This window comes from Dasypus novemcinctus, chromosome 5 (genome assembly GCF_030445035.2).
Source record: "Dasypus novemcinctus isolate mDasNov1 chromosome 5, mDasNov1.1.hap2, whole genome shotgun sequence".
In the NCBI taxonomy this organism is placed as follows: domain Eukaryota; kingdom Metazoa; phylum Chordata; class Mammalia; order Cingulata; family Dasypodidae; genus Dasypus; species Dasypus novemcinctus.
In genome coordinates, this window is record NC_080677.1 from 107,940,458 (window position 1) to 107,962,308 (window position 21,851).

General features: G+C 38.4%; 1 protein-coding gene across 8 annotated transcripts in view; it reads left to right on the forward strand.

Annotated features, from left to right (window-relative positions):
• AHCYL2 (adenosylhomocysteinase like 2) overlaps positions 1–21,851 on the forward strand; it is a 272,609-nt gene that overhangs the window by 242,809 nt on the left and 7,949 nt on the right. For all 8 annotated transcript variants that reach the window (XM_023590153.2, XM_004463221.4, XM_004463225.4 and 5 more), the window contains 7 exons: positions 1,547–1,641; positions 5,130–5,236; positions 7,556–7,672; positions 11,406–11,469; positions 11,938–12,026; positions 14,866–14,936; positions 17,859–17,953. In XM_023590153.2, coding sequence (XP_023445921.2) covers positions 1,547–1,641; positions 5,130–5,236; positions 7,556–7,672; positions 11,406–11,469; positions 11,938–12,026; positions 14,866–14,936; positions 17,859–17,953 — 638 coding nt within the window. The remainder of the gene's footprint in view (positions 1–1,546; positions 1,642–5,129; positions 5,237–7,555; positions 7,673–11,405; positions 11,470–11,937; positions 12,027–14,865; positions 14,937–17,858; positions 17,954–21,851) is intronic.

Below are 21,851 nucleotides of genomic sequence, written 5' to 3' on the forward strand. Positions count from 1 at the left end.
TTCTCTGTGTTTTGGACTAATGTAAAAGTTGGCTAACTGAAAAGTTCCACTGATTCAATATAAAATCTTTAGTAAAGGTTGGCAATAAAAGAGCTCTCTTGGAAGAAATGGATCCATATTCTTGATGAGTTTGCTCTAATCTGGACTTCTCTTGTCAGATGTGATCTAGTTAACTCTGTTGTTTTATAGATGGTAAATATCTACCCATGTCTAATATTCCATTGTTAGTTAATGCATTGCCTTGCCATGCTGATATACAGAGCACCAGTGAACACTACTCCCTAAGGTAATATGGATTAGAGAAGAAAACGCTTTAGGTGTAATTTTTAATTTATGGCCTTGATGGTTTTCTGGCAGGTAGTTTGCCCTGATCTGATGTTTGGTATTTCTGCTTCAGCAGTAAAGAGGACTTGACCCAACAGATTAATATTTGACCACAACATCCACTTAAACTTGAAGGACAAGAGAAAAAGAGAAATTTGGGCTTTGCCAGCTTCTTGGCTTCACTCTCTAGCAGCACAGCACACATCAGGGTACCAAACATGTGTTTCAGAGCTCTTGAGAAGTTCTGGGGAAGCCCTAAAGTGATGTGTGTCTCTCCTTTGGCTAGCATTCTCAGTATTTCATTTGTTCTTTCACTTATATTTAAGCACTTTTAAAATTTTTGTTGATGCATAAAATGTGTAGAAAATTGCACGAGTATTAAATGTACAGACCTATGAATTATACACATGCCTTCGTTTACTTTGTTGTTGTTTGTTTTGGAGGTACCAGGGATTGAACCCAGGACCTCATACATGGGAAGCAGGTGCTCAACCACTGGGCTACATTTGCTCCCCACCTTCATTTACTTCTTTTCCACAAATGCTAATTGACCTATTCTAAGAGATATAAGGACATATGAGATGTCTTTGCCTTCAGAATCTTATGTTGTTGTTGAGAACATGAGACACAATATAAATATTGCTAATACAAAGACATATGTGATAAATGCCACAACAGATCATAAATCCATCCTCAGAACACAAGCGAGGGGCTTATGAAAGTTCAGATCCCTTGAGAGATCACTTCCAGCTGAGTTAATCAGGATTCAATTAAGACTGTTACACTTGAACTGGGCCATGAAGTACAGGGATATTTTAAGAGAAGGAGAAGAGTATAAGGGTTTTCCTGGTGAAGAGAATGGGATGATTAAAGCACAGAAACAAGACAGGTAGAAGTTTAGTTGGGAAAAGATGAGGGTTTCAGTTTGACAAGAAGTACTGATATCTGGTTCTTATTTTTCCCCTTTAGTCATATTTTTGTACCCATTATATTCTTTTTCCCTTTTATTGTCCCCTTTGGACTAACGAGCAGAATGACCACCAAAGCCCACAGAATGGATGGAGGGGCTGAAGGCAATGCTAATCAGTGAAGAAATTTGAATTTAAGGAGCTTAGCAGACTAAGAAAGTTTGGAATTGGGGAAAACCATCATCTTATTGCCAAAATATGGGTCCAGCCCTTTTTTAAGGCGTTAATGGTTTCTCTTTGTTCTTTGTTTACAGGATTTCCTGTCTTTGCCTGGAAAGGAGAGTCAGAAGATGACTTCTGGTGGTGCATTGATAGATGTGTGAATGTGGAGGGCTGGCAGCCAAACATGGTTGGTTGGTCAGATTTCTGCTAACACAATGCTATAGGAGTTTGAGGTGGGACAGGGAGGCCATGACTGGGAGAGGGCTTCCCAACCAGAAGAAAGGAAAATGGTTCCCATTCTGTTTGATGTACCTGGATTTCCAGCAAAACTAGTTGCTTTTGCTTAGGGCGCTACAAGAAAATTGAACCTCTTCATATCTTTTTTCCCTCGTCTCCAAACCCCCCCCCCGCCCCCCCAGCTGTCTGCTCTCTGTGTCCATTCGCTGTGTGTTCTTCTGTGTCCGCTTTTATTCTTGACAGCAGCACCAGGAATCTGTGTTTCTTTTTGTTGTGTCAGCTCTCCGTGTGTGTGGCACCATTCCTTGGCAGGCTGCACTTTCTTTCATGCTGGGTGGCTCTCCTTACAGGCACACTCCTTGCACATGGGGCTCCCCTACGTGGGGGACACCCCTGCGTGGCACGGCACTCCTTGCACGCATCAGCACTGCGCATGGGCCAGCTCCACATGGGTCAAGGAGGCCCGGGGTTTGAACTGCGGATCTCCCATGTGGTAGGTGGACGCCCTAACCATTGGGCCAAGTCCGCTTCCCTGCATATCTTTAAAGTGGCTCAAGTGTTGGTGCTGATCTTGGAAGCATTACTATTCATCATTAACATTAAAATTCTGCTCAGGGCTCACATATAGCTAGTTAAAAAGTGACAGTAATGAGTTTCCAATTCTCTCACCACCCACCACCCATCTCTCCAACCCCTATCCCCACCCCCCAAAACAAGAAAAAACCCACAGTTCCTATATTACTTAGCTTTGTCTGTAGGGTCCAGATACTGAATTTATGGAAAATCTGAAAATATTCCAAGTTGAAATTTCTTCTCTTTTTCCATTTTCCACCTTACAAAATATTACCAGGCAATGTTTTGGATTTTCCATTTTTGCTCAATTTTTCTTTTTCTTTCTGTTTTAAAATAAATCAAGTTCATACAGCTGATAACACAGTAGATTTTCAAAACAAGGCTAAAATCTGCACAAAATATGAGTCAGTTTTACTTTGCAAATATTTGTTCATATTAATGAGGGAGGAAATTAAGGAATCAATAGAAAAATTAATGCTTAAAGCTTTAGTCCAACCATGACTTGCTGCCAAAGACTACAGAGCAGGACTCACCTGTTACATGGCAGAGAAAAGCAGTCTCTTTCTGGATTCTGTGATCTAGGTCACATTGCACCAAATGATGGTTTGAGGAAGCTGGGTTAAAGCTTTCATATCCTGAAAAGGGGGCATTTGTGGCTGGAAGATGGATTATCTCATTATAACACAGTTTGACAGTAACATGAGAGAGTATGACTGACAAATACTAAAGAAGATGCACCAAAGTGTTTCTCATGGGAAGAAAACATTAATTTTATAGTCATGATCACAGAGAGCACATGGGATTGTGCCCAGAGAACTTTTGACAAACTGAAGAGCCAGCACAAGCTGCTAGAAAGGTGAATGAGGAGAGTAAGACAAGGACAAAAAAAAAAATTGTCACCCCAGAAAACAGGACCTGTACCTCTTTGGGCCCCATCAAGATCTAGTACTTTTCTTTGCTTTCTAACTTCAGGAAGATTCCCTGGTCACAAAAAATTTTGCAATAGAATTATATGGTAAGAATTACAGGCTGCATTCATTAAATCAATATTAGGTATGCCAGCAACCTGCCTCTATTAGATAACTTTGTTATAGGGGAAATGTGGACAAGAGCAGTGGGATTTATAAAGCAGGGTTTCCAAGTGCCCAACCTTTCTTGTGTCATATCTTTTTTTGTCATTGTCCTCTTTTGTTCTTTTTCATATCTTTTTTGTGGCTAGGGATGAGGGGTTGCAACGAAAACCTTCATGTGGGATTCCATATATATCCAGAAAAGGAGAGGGAAACCCAAAGGAACCTTTCGGTTTCCTAGGGCATCTATTGTGATGGTTTCTACTAGGGAACTAATGGAGCACTAACTTGTAGTGTGGAGCATGTATAAAAGTTTTAATGGGAGTCCTGCCTTGGATCCCTGCTTTCAGGCAAGATTTAGCTAAGTCAGAGAAAAGAGATCAACACCAGGAGCAGGAACAAGAAAAAGATCAGGTGGTACCCATGAGGTTGGGGATTTTGTGTACTCTGGGGTCCAGAGTGGCATTTTGGTACTTGTAGGGGTGTTGAAAATTGATGGGAATGCAAAATGGGAGCATGCCAGCAGAGAGCAACTCAGTTCTATGGAGACTTTCCAGGAAGATGAGTAACAATTTGGAAAGTTCTTCTAAGTGCTTCCAATACCAGATGAAGGTCTGAAGTACCACAGCTTAGTGCCTGATAATAGTCTAAGCTGGTCCTGCCTTAGCTTATTTATAATTCAGAACCTTCCCTCTACTGATGAAAATTCCAGTGGCACAGCACTGAATTTATCTTTAATCCTAACCTGAAATAGTGATGAGCTGTTCAGAAGCATGCTTGTACACCTACATGCTGCACAGTTTCTCAGTTATTTTTAATTTGGCTAATATAGCATGTGAGGTTGTACCACGCAAAACCCTACAGTGCTGCCTGACATATTGAGTAGGAGAGTGTCTTACTTTGGGAGAAGTAAGGATTAATGAATATAGTTTTATAAGCCTTTGTTCTGGGAAGGAGACTAATTATCTGTCCTTTTATCTAAACTAAGTCTTGACTGAATATATTAAAAGTCCTGAATTTAAGCAATAGAAATCTGCTAATTTCAGGTTTAGGCTTCCTGATTATCTACAGTATATTGAAGGAGCAGTCTAGATAACCACTTAAACTATTGATCTATGAGAAGTTCCTCATCTGAGTTGCTGTGTATTTTGATATAGTAAGAATGTCATGTGGGAAGATCATTTGGCTGTGAGAATTACAACTGGTCTTTTTTTTTTTTCATTCTTTTTTTTTTCTCTCCCCTTCCTCCCTCCCCAGTTGTCTGTTCTCTCTTCTCTGTGTCCATTTGCTGCGTGTTCTTCTTTGTCCGCTTCTGTTGTTGTCAGCAGCATGGGAATCTGTGTTTTTTTTTTGTTGCATCAGCTTTCCATGTGTGTGGCGCCATTCTTGGGCAGGCTGCGCTTTCTTTCGTGCTGGGCGGCTCTCACGGGGGACACCCCTGTGTGGCACGGCACTCCTTGCGCATATCAGCACTGCGCGTGGGCCAGCTGCACACAGGTCAAGGAGGTCCGGGGTTTGAACCGTGGACCTCCTATATGGTAGACGGACGCCCTATCCATTGGGCCAAGTCTTCTTCCCTACAATTGGTTTTTCACCCTCATTGTCTTTTACTTCAGTTTCATGACTATTTGTTCCATTATTGCATTAGCTCTGGCTTTAAGTCACTTTGCATAACCATATGGGAAATTTTAAATATTTGTATATTGGTAATTAGAAATTGTTTTATAAGACCCAGAGAAGGACTGGATGCTTTCACTGTTCAGCAAAATGAAATTATTGATGCTTATTATTGCAGATCTTGGATGATGGAGGGGATCTTACTCACTGGATTTATAAGAAGTATCCCAACATGTTTAAGAAAATTAAAGGCATAGTGGAAGAGAGTGTTACTGGAGTCCATAGGTAAGGTATTATGCAGCCTATATATTCTTATTATACATTGCCTATAGACTAAATTATATTAAAAGTTGGAAACTGTTATGAGGAGACCAGATCTGAGTCTGTGTACTTTTTTTTTTTAAGTTAACACAAATAAGAAACGTAAAACAGCTGGGATCCTCATGTTTTGAAGTTGTAGTAATGCAATAAATGTCTTTTTTGGACTAATTCATTTATTCAACAAATATGTATTGAGCATCTACAATAAGCCAGGAACCACTCTAGGTGCCAGGGATTGCAGTACACAAAAGAGACAAAAACTCGTGCCTTCATAGAGCTTACATTACATAAAAAGCAAGGATGTAGGATTTTGTTTCTCAAATGTAGGGTTTTGTTTCAGTTTTTCTGGAGTAAAAACTGAAATCACTCCTGTTTACTGTTTAAAAAAAAAAAAAAAAAACCCAAAAATATAAAATAATAATTTTGGAGAAGTAAATTCTGAATAAGCTATTATCAGTATTTAAGTATATTGTGACTTTTTAATATATAAAACTAAGGGCTATATTATACCTTGAGACTTTTAGAAAGGGATTAATTTCAATTGAAAAGCCTAGTTCTAATTTTAGTTGACTTAGTTTGTTACTTAAAATAAAACTTTTTTAGTCTGGATCCCCACAGTTCTTTCCATCCATTAACTTAGTGAAAATGGCTTGATTTATCAGATAATATCTTAAAAGTACTCCAGAAATATAATTTAAATTAGTCTTGGCATACCATTTTATACCTAAATTGGAAAAAGAATTTATTTTAATACTTAGTCTGGCAAGATAGAGATAAGCTTACTATACTCTTACATTACTGGTACTTTAGTAGTTCTCAACTGAAGGTGGAACCCTTCTTCAAAAAGGATATTTGTCATGAGAGGTCCTGTGTTTGGTTTCCTGTCCCTCCTAAAGAAAAAACAAACAGACAACGAGCAGACAAAGAGCAAAAAACAACAAGCAAACAGATGAGAGAGCCATCTCAGAGGGGAAAAAGGATATTTAGAAATGTCTGGAGGGTGTTAGGTTATCGTAATTACTAGAGTATTAATACTATTACCATTTACTTTTAAGGGTCAGGGTTGGTAAATATCTTACAGTGCCAAGCTAGTCCTACACAACAAAGATTTGTACTATGTTAAATTTCAATGGCTTCCTGGTTGAGAAATACCCTTTTGTTGTTGTAAGTATTTGATATTTTATTTTACTATCTTCTCTATGTCTCAGAGTCTTGTTTACAACCTTTCCAATAAACGTCTTTTTGCCAGAATAAATGTGAGATACTATTTTTTTGTATTTTACATAGGAAAGAATAAATTAACATAATTTATCTATACATTTCCAAATTTCATTGAGAAAACTTTTTGCTCTTTTTAAAAAACTTTATACTGACAACATATATACAACCTAAAATTTCCCATTTTATCCACTTAAAATTATAAGCTCAGTGGTGTTAACTACATTCATAATGTTGTACCACCATCATAACCATCCATTACCAAAACTTTTGACTATATATTCTGTAAGGACAAGTACTATATCTAACTTTCTAATCATATTAACTCCAGCACCTGGTACAGTGCATATAGCAGACTCTCAGTAAATATTGGTTCAGTAAGTGAATAAAAGGCATTGTTTATTGATGCATATTGTTCATATGCTTTGACCCTATAATCCCATTCTTGGCTATGTATCCTAAAAAAAAAAGAAACAAGTGAAAACAAAACTATTCCTTGAATGTGTTTGTTGCCATGTCAGGCAATAGAAAAGAAGGAGGAGGAAGTAATGTAACAGTTCCTCCACAGAAGTTAACTAAACTATAATGAAGTCATATACAGCCATCAAAATGTATAAATAAGAGTATTATGCAGAATCTTGCAAATGGTTATGATAAGTGTAAATAGATATACATAATTACATGTATGTGAACTAAGACTATTTGAAAATTAAAATTGTTGAATTAAAGTCGTGGGACTATGCATTATTTTAAAAATAGTACTTAAAGTTACTCCTTTTATAATTAAAAGGAATAAAATTAATATGATGCAGTTGCATTTTTTACATTTAAGCCCTTAAAAATTAGAGTTCAATCAAGAATTTTCTCCACATGACTTTTGATTAAGATCTTCATGTCTAAGCTATATACAGACTCTAGAAAGATATTCTTTATTTCTCTGTAGTCACATAATGAGACTAGTGAAATCTCATACTCTCATGTTCAACCAATGTATTTTTTGGGATTTGATATGAATCTGATTGCAATATCTCATTGTTTTATATTCCTGATTTCTCTCATCCTCAGACTGTACCAGCTATCCAAGGCTGGGAAGCTGTGTGTTCCAGCCATGAATGTCAATGACTCAGTCACCAAACAAAAATTTGACAACCTCTACTGTTGTCGTGAATCAATTCTTGATGGGTATGTTTTTTGTTTTATTTCTCTGCTATATTTTTGTTTATTTTATTTCATTTGATGGGTATGTTTTGTTATCTATGGGATGAACTTGAGTTATTGAGTTGAGGATCTAAGGTTTTTGGTTTTGGTTGTTTCTAGAAGTAATTCATGTGGCATCTCTGGATCTATCAGCACATCGCACACAATATTTCATAACTCAGAGCCTACTGTTACTATTGCTAGTAGAGGCAAATCTCTTTCACTTAAGAAATCAGATTAGCTCCTGTCTATTGGTGGGCAGTTTTTATTTTGTGATCCTGTCAGTCCTTCAGGTCAATAACTAAAGTCAGTATAAATAACTATCTTTGGTGATTTGGAAGAAGGTTCCTGGTGCTCCTATTCCAGGTCATGCTGTCGGTTCTTAAGTTCCAGCTATCACATAATTCTCTAGCTATCTGGACACTTGTGGTGGGCAAAGAATCAATTCTCAGAGGCATTTCTAATTTTTTTCATCTGTAAGCTCTGCTAGTGCAACATAATCTGCTTAGATATATACCAAATACTGTGTGTTTTTTTCTAGTACTCATTTTCTTATCCCGCATGTATGTCCTGAAATACCTTCATTCTTGCTAGGAAGACTCAAAATTCTCTATGGGAAACCATTAACTTGGTTTAGAATATTGCCTCTTTTGGCAAAAGGTTTCCATAATGTATAGGTTAATGGAAAAAAGAAAAAAGAGCTTGTGGGTCACAGTACCATCCAGTCTTTTTTTTTTTTTTTTAAAGATTTATTTATTTATTTCTCCCCCCCACACCGGTTGTCTGTTCTCTGTGTCTGTTTGCTGCGTCTTGTTTCTTTGTCCGCTTCTGTTGTTGCCAGGGGCACGGGAATCTGTGTTTCTTTTTGTTGCGTCATCTTGTTGCGTCAGCTCTCCGTGTGTGCAGCACCATTCCTGGGCAGGCTGCACTTTCTTTCGTGCTGGGCCGCTCTCCTTACAGGGTGCACTCCTTGCGCGTGGGGCTCCCCTATGCGGGGGACACCTCTGCGTGGCAGGGCACTCCTTGCGCGCATCAGCCCTGCAGCATGGGCCAGCTCCACACAGGTCAAGGAGGCCCGGGGTTTGAACCGTGGACCTCCCATGTGGTAGATGGACGTCCTAACCACTGGTCCAAGTCCGCCACCCACCATCCAGTCTTGGTCTCAGACATTATCCTGGGTGGCAGTACCACAGGGATTGGAGCCAGAAAGACCTTGGTTTGAATACTGGCACTATCATTAATTAGCTATAAGACCTTGGGCTAGTTTATTTAACCTCTCTGTGCCTATTTTCTCACATGTAAAATGGTAACTGTAAGACCTACTGCGTAGAACTATTCTGACTATTAAATGGGATAACATATGTATTCCGTTGTTCAGTGTTAGTTCCCTGGCCCTTGTTTCTAGAACCCTTTATAGGAGGTTCTGAGGTTAAAATAGACAGTTCTTAGGGGATCTTTTTTGCTTTGAAATATTTTTGATTTGGGGAATGCTTAATGCAGATTCTAAATATTTTTAATTAATAATGCTATAGAATCAATAGTATTATCAATTAGACTGGACATTTAAGTGAATTTCCAATCCATCAGTCTGCCTACAGACTGCCCAGAGTTCTCTCCACATGTGTTATTGTAATGAATAGCCTTAAGCCTGATAAAATCAGTAGCAAGCTGGGCACATATTCATTAAATATTCATTCATCCACAACTCAATATCTTAATTTTTTCAAGTTGCAAATCATTGAGCCTAAAGTCTGTTATATTAGGTTCAGTAAAAACAAACATGTTATGATGCCCATACAAGGTTCATAAAAACTGACAGTCTTTCCTAAGGAGAGTTCATCCTGTTTGTAAAAAGATTCTTTAATATAAGAGATATATGAAAGTAAGAGTAAGTTGGAAGCAGTGAAACAGGGGTTAAGGTTAGATTTCAACAGTGAAGAAATAGAGAAAGATCAGCTATCCACCAGAAACCTGCTGAGGAGGCAAAGGATCATTGGCATTTTCAGATGGTAAAAAACTTTCCAGTTGACTCAAGGGCAGTTGTTCTTATCAGAAGAGTTGAAAGCAGGAAAAATTAAAGAAGAAACAAAGTATGCATCAGGGAAGGCAGTAATGGAAAGATTTGGCCAATAAAACACCATATAAGGAAGATTTTAGTGATTGACCTTCTGTAGTTCTGAGCTGATTACACACTGTACCATAAGCAATACTAGAATGGCCCCACTGACACCTAGAGGACACTCCTGTAACTGGGTTACAATGCCAAAAAAGTGGTACAAGCTCAGTCTTCTGGAGATTGAAGTTCCACTTTGAAGAAAGACTAAGGATATCACAGTAGCTCCAAAGGACCCAGATGTAATTTTCATATTGTAAAATAGATAGTATTTCAGGTACTCTTCTAGAGGGTCCTGGGTTAGAAGAAAGAGAAGTCAGAGACTGGGCCTGCCTCGTATATACCACCAGTTAGCTTACACCCCTCTTCCTTGGCTGAGGTCTTTTCTATCTTTCATCCTGAACCTTGCAGCAGATCTGGTCCTTAAGATCATAGGGAAATTATTGCCAAACTGGAATCCATCCAGGTCTGGCAGCCTAACTATCATATGCAGAGTAGCAGTGTTGATGAAGTTTCCTTTCTGCCATACAGTGATTCATAGTCACAAAGAGAGAGCCCTCTTCCTAATGGAAGAAAGGAGGAAAGACTTGTGGGTAATAAAAGCAAAGGAAGTTAAGAAATATGATTTCTTCTATTCTGGGACCTTTCTCTTAGACCATGACTTTTGAGTATGATGGACTTGTTCTTGTCACTCAACAAGAATTTCCTCTGATCTTAACTGATCTTTATTGATCAGGCATTATACTAGTTCCTATTGAATGGTGCTGCCAAATCATTAAACAGACAATATCTCTACTTTGTCTTTGAGGCATTTACAGATGATTTTAAACAGGAGAGTTAAACAGATAAATGGATAGAAAGACCCACAGTTATATGTATGAACTGTTTTAGAATAGACTGGATTTCTTCTGCCTAGCCAGAGATTCCTAGAGAAGGGAGACTAAATGAACTGAAAGAGAAGCCAGAAACTGCTCCTACATGTTCTTCCAAGAGACCCTGAGATCAGTAAGGACCAGTTCCATAAGAGATTCAGAGACAAAGAGAATGTGCCTGAGAAGGAATCAGCCTCAGAAAATTCACAATAGTCAGTGTTGGCAATTCCAAAGCTCTTTTCCACCTATTACCCATTGCCTTCCCTGTTGAATTAATGTAGGACCTGTTGGCATTCTGATACTACTAAATGCATTATTCATTTATCATTGTTCTAGTTTACATTTTCTTTCCAAACCAATAAGCTAGAGTAATGTTTCTATTAAACCAGAGTGTTTTCACTCACTTAATAAAAATCTTTATTATTTTTTTCTTTTTGTATCTTTTCTTTTTTTCTAAATATGGCATAATAGGTGTACATTGTTTTTATGTTTAAAAGCCACTTTGTAAGCATATCAAGACAAAACACCTCACAGATAGATGGAACTGGTTGAATGACAAGAAGTGAGAAAATCCATAGTTTATTCAACTTTTCTTTCTGATCATTAGTTTCTCTAGGATAGAAACCAGGATTTCTTTCAAAATGAAAAAACCCCATGAAAACTAAAACACCCTAGATAGCCTCAAGAGAGTAACAGAGAAGATTTTTCTGATTTAATGTTTTTCCCCCCTTAGACTTAAAAGGACAACAGACATGATGTTTGGTGGAAAGCAAGTGGTGGTCTGTGGCTATGGAGAGGTAAAGTTTAACCTTTTACTTATTAGATGATTAAAATGTATTTTGTTGAAATATACTAGAATTTTTTATTTGTATAAGAGTACTTCCTTTTACCTCTTCAGATCAATAAAAGGAACTTTAGAGAGACCCTCTGGTTAAAAAGCAATCTTTCTTTTTCCCTTTGCATTTTTGCCAATTTTTCCTTAGGTTGATTTTCAGACTTGCTCCAGGAACACTGTTGTGCTGTTCTTTTAGCTTGTGTTTTGATTAGAAATCGTGAGTGTGGGTGTTCTTGTGCACATGCATGTGCTAAGCAGGAGCCAGGAATTTGTTTATGAGCTGCATTCATTTATTTGTTTTTCTTATTTTTCCCCAAGGATGAATCTATTCAGTGAAATGCCTTTTGGGTGCGGGGGAAGGGCGGTGAATTCTACCAGAAGCTTTGAGAAACTGACTTCCTTTATTTTGTGCCTTTTCTCCCCTCCTCAGGTTGGGAAGGGGTGCTGCGCTGCTCTGAAAGCCATGGGTGCTATTGTGTATGTAACTGAGATTGACCCCATCTGTGCTCTGCAAGCCTGGTGAGCATGCTTAAGGAGACTCGCTTCTTCCTCTGCACTGCCATCTAACATGTGCTCTTGTAGCTGCCTCCAAGTAATGCCACATCTTTTCTTAGAGGGGTCTAGATCCTGAGACAAGCTGCCAACAACTACAACCTCCTGTCTTTCAAAGATAAAAGAGCTCTGCTCTGAGAGAGCAGAGACTATCAGAGAAGGTAAAATTTAGAATTCCTGTGGCAATAGTAACAGGGAATGCCTTGAGCTAGAGAACAAGTTGCCCCTTACCGTCTCTCTAGTAATCCTTGTCCCTTTGCAACAATGATCAAAAAAGAAATAGGCTGACCTCAGATGCTTTTTGATGTTATTCATTGAGAAGAGCACTTCTGTCATACTCCTCCCAAAAATGTATAACCTGAATCTAATCATAAAAAGCGTCAGACAAATCCAAATTAAAGGTAAAATCTGGTAAATCTGAAGGGGATACAGGAGTTCTTTGTACTACTCTTATAATTCCTAGTTTGAAATTATTCCAAAATTAAAGGTAAAAAAAAAAAAAAGAATAGTTTCTAGTACTGCTCCGATCTCCTGCTTTCAGGGCCAGTTTTTAGGCTTTTCCAATCACATGGATCCTTTTTATGAGAGAATAAGTATGGTATGTCAAATAAACCCGGGCGAGTTATTTAACTTCCCTAAACTGCATATTTACCATCTGTTACATGTAGGTAATCATCCTTAACTTCATAGGGATATGAGAACTGAGTAAAATAATTATGTAATTATGATGTGTTACTATATATTATGTAATAATTGAGCAACTATTTAAAGTGCAGAGCTTCTGTCATAAAATGGATGCTCACTAAATGGTAGCTATTATTAAAACTGTCCTTTGCCATCCTCAGCAGGATGGGAAATACCACTGTCCTGAAAACTGTTGCAGAGTTCCCATCTCTGGACAACTAACTCACCCCATCCTTACCATTAACCCTATAGTGGAAGGCACCAAGATAGAGTGAAGCTTCTTAAGGATTTTACCATAACCATTTTCTCTGATCCTACAACTTTCCACACACCCAGCTGTAAACACACAGATTTTTTCCAACAGAGTTTTTGACTTCCTCTGGGTCAGGACTCCTGCAAACAATGAGGAACTGTTACCTTTCTAATACTCTCCGAATTCATTATAGAAATCTAAACATCCTTTGATTTAGATATTGTTCAAATTGTCTTATAGATATGCATTAATCTCTCACTATGTATTGGACACTGTGCTTGTGCTGAGGAGGAATAAGATGACTAAGACAGGGTTCCTGCTTTTAGAAGCACATGGACAAATAACCACTGTGAAGTATAGTAAGTGCTATGATGGAGGTAAATAGCACATGCTTCTGTAGAGCACAAAGAAGAAATATCTAACTCGGGAGCAAGGGGGTAGGGTAGAAAAAGGTGTCAATAGAGCTGAGTCTTGAAACTTGTATAAAAGCTTTTGTAGTTTAGAGGTATATTGCAAGCATACCAAAGGAACATGTGCATAGTCACAGAAGAAGGAGATAGCATGGCATATTTCAGAAGCTGTGAGTATTTTAATATAGTTATTAGACAGAATAAATTTGGGAAAATAGTAATATCCAAGATAGGAATCATAGGAATCATAAAGGACCTTGCTTAAATGCCAAAGTAACATTTAGATCTTATCCTAACAACAGTGGGCAGTCTCACTGCAGTATTTTAACCAAGGAAGTTACATGATCCAAATTGCATTTAGGGAAATGACTCTGCAGAATGATTAGAGAGATGTAAAGCTAGAGGCAATGAGGTTGGGCCAGGGGTATTGTAATAATCTAGACAAGAAGTAATAAGACCTGAACTTAACCAAGGCCAGTATGGATGGAGAGGACAAATTCAAGAGATCTTAAGGAGTTAAGGAGAAAGAATCAGTCAGATTTGGTAAAATTCAAATAAGGAGAGTTTATTTGGCTCGTACACTTGGGCAAACAGTGATGCCATTGATCAAAATAGGAATATAGGAGAAAAAAAGAAGAAACAGATGGTGTTTGGAGAAGGTAATAAGTTTAATTTCAAAGACAATAAGTTTTTGAGATGCTTGTTGGGCATCCATGAGGAGCTATCTGATAGGTCATTTACTCCATGGTTCTGAAGCTTCAGAGAGATATAAGCTAAAGATGTAAAAGTGAGAATCAGCCCCATATATGGTCATAGCCACCTATTATAAAGATATGGGGCTATATGTGTTCATTGCAGCCAAGGAAAGGGTATGGATGAGAATTGCAAGAATAGAGAAAAGTGTCAAGGGCAGAACCATGTAGAGTACCAACATTCAAATGGTGGCTAAGAATGAGAAGGAGCAATCAGAAAAGTAAGAGGAAAACCAGAATGGTATCATCAAGTCCAAGGAATACAGAGTTTTAAGAAGGCAAATAATGTTAAATGTAGCAGAGGAAGTCAAATAATATAAGGAGCTAAGAACTGCTTTTATTTTTGGCATTTGTGAGACCATGATCTTGGCGAGAGCAGTTTCAATGGAGTAGTAAATTCCATGGCTAAGTGGCACTCTCTAGAAACTTGATTAGAGAATCTCATGTTAACCTCTCTCTCACAAATATCAGGAAGATATAAGTTCCAGTAATGATATAAGTTCCAGTAATGTGAAGGGACCTTTTATTTTGGTCCCATATGAACTGAGTCAATAGTTTGAAGATTTCACTGCTAAGGTTAGTCCTACTCTATCAAGAAGTGACAATGTAGGTATCAAAGGGACTTGGTAATAGCTTTTGTGAGTTTCTGTGGCAAAAGACTCTGCAACTGCCTATTAAGGTTAATTTAACATGCTTTATTTCAACAGCATGGATGGATTTCGACTGGTGAAATTAAATGAGGTCATCCGACAAGTGGACATTGTTATTACCTGTACAGGTATGATTATGACAAATAAAATAGGTGACACTTGAGAACACTTTCATGCAGCAAATGAAAAGTGACTAGAAATGTCTGACCAAAACCAAACTCTAAGAACAAGAGATAGTAATCCACAAAACCAGTCAATCTTTTATATTCTTCCTACCTCTTTTGAGCTCTAACCACAGGTTTACCATTAGATCATCCCTGTGAAAAAGTATATCTCTACCCCCTTATTATTGTTCTATATCTCCATCTATCCTTAACTACCTCAGAGATAGCTAGAGATGAGATTTATTTGTTGTTTTATTTGGGAAGCTGTATCTTAAATTTGTACTCTTGATTTTTTATTTTACCTCCAAAAGTAAGCAAGTATGTTTTTCAATGTAATCAAGGCAAGGCTAGAGCTAGATTCTTCATAGATAGAGAAAGTGGGGGGAAGTGGATTTGGCCCAATGGATAGGGTCTCCGCTTACCATATGGGAGGTCCACGGTTCAAACCTAGGGCCTCCTGACACATGTGATGAGTTGGCCCACGCGCAGTCCTGATGCACACAAGGAGTGCCGTGCCATACAGGGGTGTCCCCCGTGTAGGGGAGCCCCACATGCAAGGAGTGCACCCCATAAGGAGAGCCGCCCAGCACAAAAAAAGCACAGCCTGCCCAGGAATGGCACTGCACACGCAGAGAGCTGATGCAGCAAGATGACACAACAAAAAACAAGACACAGATTCCAGGTGCTGCTGACAAGAATACAAGCGATCACAGAAGAACACACAGTGAATGAACACAGAGAGCAGACAACGGGAGGTGGGAGGGTAGAGAAATAAAAATTAAAAAGTAAAATAAAGTGGGAAACAAGCCACCTCTGCATATTCCTCTCTAAAACTCAAAAAATGACTTGTTTCCTTGGACCAAGCTACTTATTTGGGGGCAGGGAATAGGTAACATTAGAAGCTGTTCTTGCCTCACACAGAAGCTGTCCTTGCCAAAGGGCTTCTGATGCAAAGTACCTAAAATGGGTTGTCTTTTATAATGGAGATTTTTATTTAGGGTAAAAGCTGACAGTTCTAAGGCCATGAAATGTCCAAACTGAAGCACCATCAGAGATGCTTTCTCACCAAAGTCAGCTACTGGTGATGCGGGATCTTGCCACTTCACAAAGATGGCAGCCAATCCCTTCCAACATCCCTGCCTTCCCCTCCAGAATCTGCCTCCTGGAGCTCAGCTGTGGGCAACCAGGCATAGGGCTATGTCTCTTTCTGGACTGCCTCTCTCAGTCTCCACTGCTCTGCTTTCTTCCTGAGTTCAGCTGTGGGCTGTCAGTCAGCCTTGAGGTGCTCCATGGGCCTAGCCTCTTAGGGGCTTTGTGCTTAAGCTTTGGCTTCTAGTGCCCTTGAGTCCTCTCTCACATGGCAAGATCAAAGATGGCAGCTTCCTTTCTCTGTCTGCCTCTCTCTGCGCCTCCATTTACATAAAGCTCCAGTAAGATGGTGGAGATCCAACTTGAGTCATGCCTCAGTGATATAGTCCAATCAAAAGGACCCCACACCCACAGGAATGGATTAGTTCAAGAACATAATCTTTTTCTTTTTGAGATTTATAAAATAATTTCAAACTGTCACACATAACCATACAAAGCAATGTTTTCTACTGAATTCATAGGGTTGTGCAACCATCACCACAATCTAATTTTTTTTATTGAGATATAATTCACATACCATAAAATTCACCCTTTTAAAGTATCCAATTCAGTGATTTTTGGTAAAGTTGCGCAACTATCACCATGATTTAATTCTAGAAAATTTTCATCATCCCGAAAAGAAACCCCCATATAATTAGTAGTCACTCCTCTTTCTACCTTCTACCCTCGCATAGCCATAGGCAACCATTGATCTACCTTATATCTCTATACATTTGCCTATTCTGGACATTTCATATAATTGGAATCATACAGTATGTGGGCATTTGCAACTGGCTTCCTTCACTTAGCATAATGTGCTCAAGGTTCATCCATGTTTAGCATGTATCAGTACTTCATTCCTTTTTATTGCTGAATAATATTCCATTTTATGGATAATACCATGTTTTGTTTATTCATTCATGTTGGTGGACATTTGGGTTGTTTTCATTTTTTGGTTATTATGAATAATGCTGCTATCGATATTTATGAACAAGTTTTTGTGTGAACATCTGTTTTCAATGCCCTTGGGTATATAACTAGAAGTAGAATTGCTGGGTCATGTGGTAACTCTATAGTTTGAGAAATTACCAAACTGTTTTCCAAAGCGGCTGTATCATTTTACAATCCACCAGCAATGTATGAGGGTTCTCATTTCTCCACATCCTCACCAGTACTTGTTATTGTCTGTCTTTTTTATTATAGCCATTCTGGTGAGTTTGAAGTGTTATCTCATTGAGTTTTTGATTTGTGTTTCCCCAATAGTTAATGATGTTTACATCTTTTCATGTATTTTTTGGCCATTTGTATATCTTCTTTGGAGAAATGTTTATTCAGATCCTTTGCCCATTTTTCAATTGGGTTATGTGTCTTTCTATTGTTGAGTTATAAGTGTTCTTTATTTATGTTGGGCATAAGTCTTTTATCAGATACGTGATTTGCAAATATTTTCTCCCATCTGTGGGTTGTCTTTTCACTTTCTTGGTATCATTTGTAGCACAAAAGTTTTAAATGTTTATGTAGTCCTAAGATATTTATTTTTTCCTTTGGTATACCTGTACTTTAGGTGTCATATCTAAGAAACCATTGCCTAACCCAAGGCACAAAGATTTACTCCTATGCTTTTGTCTAAATGTTTTATATATTTAGTTCTAGCATTTAGGTCTTTGATCGATTTTGAGTTTAATTTTGTGCGTGTTGTGAGGTAGGGGTCCAACTTCATTCTTTTGCATATAAGTAAATATCTCTTCTGTTTTTAAGGTAACAAGAATGTGGTAACCAGGGAGCACTTGGACCGTATGAAGAACAGCTGTATTGTTTGTAACATGGGACATTCCAACACAGAGATTGATGTGGTAAGATCAAGTAACTCATTATTGGGGGCCTTTTTTTCCTCTTCTTCCCTAGAAACATAAACTGGAAGAGGAAAAAGCAGGGTCACCAGCTACCTTAATCATGTTTGGCTGTCCTGGCAGAGGTGTCAACAATCTGTTCTTACTAGCCCTATGACCTGTTTTCATGGATAGTATAAAGTTTCTTCTGCTCAATTTAATCATTTGAAGTGATTGTCCTCTTTCACCCAACCCTGTGAATACCTACTTACACTATAAACCGTTTTACCTTGCCAGAGTATGTTTAGGATTGAGAGCTGGGTAAACCCAAAACTACAAAAATGTGAGTCAATAAAGTAGTCAACATTTTGGGGTGTTTGATCTTACCATAAAGATGAGGCAAGTAGGTTGCCTCAAGAAAACAAGGAAGAGAAATCTATGGATCAGAGAGCATTGCTTAAGATTGAGTATGTGCGGACCAGATATAGCTCAAGTGGTTGAGTGCCTGCTTTCCATGTACAAGGTCCCAGGTTCAATCCCTGGTGCCTCCTAAAAGCAAACAAACAAAAAGACCAACTCTCATTGGGGAGCAGATGTAGCTCAGTGGTTGAGCACATGCTTCCCATGTATGAGGTCCTGGGTTCATTCCCCGGTACCTCCTTAAAAAAAACAACTGATTGAATGTATCTATCAAATACTGCAGTTCCTTCTTTTCCCCTACCTTTTTCTTTGGGCTAGGTATCTCCTTTATACATTTTCCAAACTGTAATAATTGGGTCTGTAAGTGTCATAATCAATGTAGTGCCATTCTGTAGTAACATTTGTTCCTCAAACCTAGAAAATCGTTCACTTTGGTTCTTTAATTGTATTACATTCACCCTAAAATTTTTCAATCTAAATTTTCCAGTAGTTTTGTGTCCTACTAAGTTGCCCAGCTGATAGTTAATGGAAGTATTATTTATTTCTTTCATACTTACCAAAGTATCTCTCAGTGTGACTTTCACTCTGGTTTTAAATTTTTCCGGCGCAACTCTATTTTTCTATGGGTCTGGCTTAAGCAAAGCATGCTTTCATCTCACTGAGAGCTATTCTGATTGAGCTTCAACATTGCCAGATAAAGATCAGTTGATATATTGAGAGCCTGGTAGGTATCTATTTTAAATGATTTCTCTTTTTTTTACTCTGTGCTATATTCTTCTGATATTAAAATTAACTGGAAAAATAGCTTACCAAAATTTGTTTCTATTCTTGAGGTGTTTGAATGGCCTGGCTCCATTACTCTGCCTTTCCATGATACTTTGTTTACAACAAATAATTTAGTTGGCTCATTTTTTTGTTTCACTTATGTGCCATATTGCCTCTTTACTAAATGGTCAAAGATGTTAAGATTTCTAAAACTGTTTCTAGCACATGATTGTCCTCTCATGGCTTGATCTGTTCAGAGAGTCCCCAAATGGGAAAAATCTACAGGGAAGTGGTCATGCCTTGGGACATGATGAGAAATCTTCAAAGTAGGGGAAGGGGGAAGGAATTTCCCATTCTAAACCCTCAGGAAGCTCTGAAATAAAAATAACTCTAAGTACAATCATATAACTTTTGTGTTTTTCAAATATAAAAATTTCCTTTATCTCATTTCATCCTGTTGTCTACCCCACAAGGTTTCATTCTTATTCTTAGTTTTAAAATGGAAAACTAAGAAGTCAATACATTGTTCAGTTATATATATTAACCTAAAAATTAAATTTGAGCATAAAAAACAGGTTTTTTGACTCCTGGTCCAGGTTTGGGTTTTTTGGGTTTTTTTCATATATGTTGTATTATTACTGCCCTCATGACTTCTAGATTACCTCCAAATTGTGACAAAGAACATATCTCTCCTCCCAAGGCAGCCCAGAACATAAGTAATGTCTCAGACCGAGACACTTTATCTTCAGTCACAAACCTTGATTGTGTGATTGCTATATGCCAGGTGCTGGTTTTGGAGTGCTTTGACTCAATGAACAAAACAGAGATCACTGCTTGGCATAGAGCTTACATTCTAGTGAGAAGAAAGACAATAAGCATAAAAAAGTAAAATTTTTCTACATTAGAAGGCAAAAGCACCATGGGGGAAAAAGAAAGAAAGAAAAGCTAGAGCATGATAAGGAAAATCAAGAGTGCAGGGTTGTATTGTTGAATGGGATTGGGATAAACCTTATTAAGAAGGTGTTATTAGAGCAGACTTGTGGAATTAGCATGTGGCCTTTTTTTTTTTTTTAATTTCTCTCCCCTCCCCCCCCAGTTGTCTGCTTTCTGTGTCCATTCACTGTGTGTTCTTCTGTGTCCATTTGTATTCTTGTCGCAGCACCAGGAATTTGTGTCTCTTTTTGTTGTGTCATCTTGCTGTGTCAGCTCTCTGTGTGTGCGGCGCCACTCCTGGGCAGGCTGCACTTTTTTGCACTGGGCGGCTCTCCTTATGGGGCACCCTCCTTGCATGTGGGGCTCCCCTACACATGGGCACCCCTGCGTGGCACAGCATTCCTTGCACTGGCAGCACTGCACGTGGACTAGCTCACCACACTGGCCAGGAGGCCCTGGGTTTGAACCCTGGACCTCCCATATGGTAGGTGGACGCTCTATCAGTTGAGCCAAATCCGTTTCCCTGTGTGGACTTTTAGGTGAAGAGCTTCTCAAGAAGAAAGAACAGCCAGTGCATATCCTCTAAGAGGCAGTGTGCCTGTTCTGTTTGAGAATCAAGAAGTCGAGCATGGTTGGACAGAATGAGCATGGAGTGGGGAAGTAGTAGAAGATGAGATCAGGGAAGTAACAGCCCAGACCTTATAGGAATTTATAGGCCATTGTACGACCCTGGATTTTAATCTAAGAAAAATAGGGAGCCTTTGGAGGGTTTTAAGCAGAAGTATAACAATCTAACTTACATTTTTAAAGGATTATTTTTATTTTAAAAGGATTACCCTGGCTGCTGTGTTAAGAATAGATCTAGTTTTGCAGGTAACTGCCAGATAACCCCAGGGTCTGCCACTGGCATGAGCCAAGTACCAAATCTCAGTTTCTTTATGCTCTTCTTAGCAGAGGGTATATGGCTAAATGGAATGGTCCAGAAAGAGAGATGTTCAGATGGACTTTTGAAAAGTTAAATCGCTCAACATGACATAGGACGTGTAAAATGAAACTTAAATAGCAAAACTAATCATTGAAACCAGAATGTTCACTCACTGTTTACAAATTTGTATTGAATACCTGCTCTGTTCTATGTCAGATACTAATTGGCTAAAGAAATACAAGTGAACAACATCCATGCTCTCACAGAGCTTATATTCTAGTGGGGGAAACAGACAATAAACAAATAAACATATCATCAATTAGTGCTTAGTATTGAGAATAAAGCAAGGTGAGGAAATAGAGAATGATAAAATGATGCTGTTTTAGTTAGGGTGGTCCAGAAAGGTCTCTTTGAGAACAAAAATCTGAGTGAAGTGAAAAAGCCAGTCATCTGAGCATTTTATGTATAAAGAACCAAGACCCTGGGCTGGAAACATGCTTGGAGTTTGAAAAACAGAGAAGAGGGCATTTTTGCAGGAACACAATTTCAATGAGAGTGAAAGATAAGAGCTCAAGGAGGTATAGTGGGATTATATTGGGCTTTGTATACCATGGGAAGGACTTAAGATTTTATTCCAGGTATGAGGGAAGCCACTGGAAAGTTTTGAGCAGGTTAGTGATAAAATCTGACATAACTTTTAAAACTTTACTCTGTTATATAAAGAACATATTTCTGAAGCCGAAGTAGTGCTACAGGCATTGCCTGTAGGAAGAAGGAGTTGTCTTAAGTCCGTGAGTCTTATTTGATTGCTATTTTTAATAAACCTAATGTTCCCTCTCTTATTTTCTCAATACACAATGTACAGAAATGGAAGGAAGG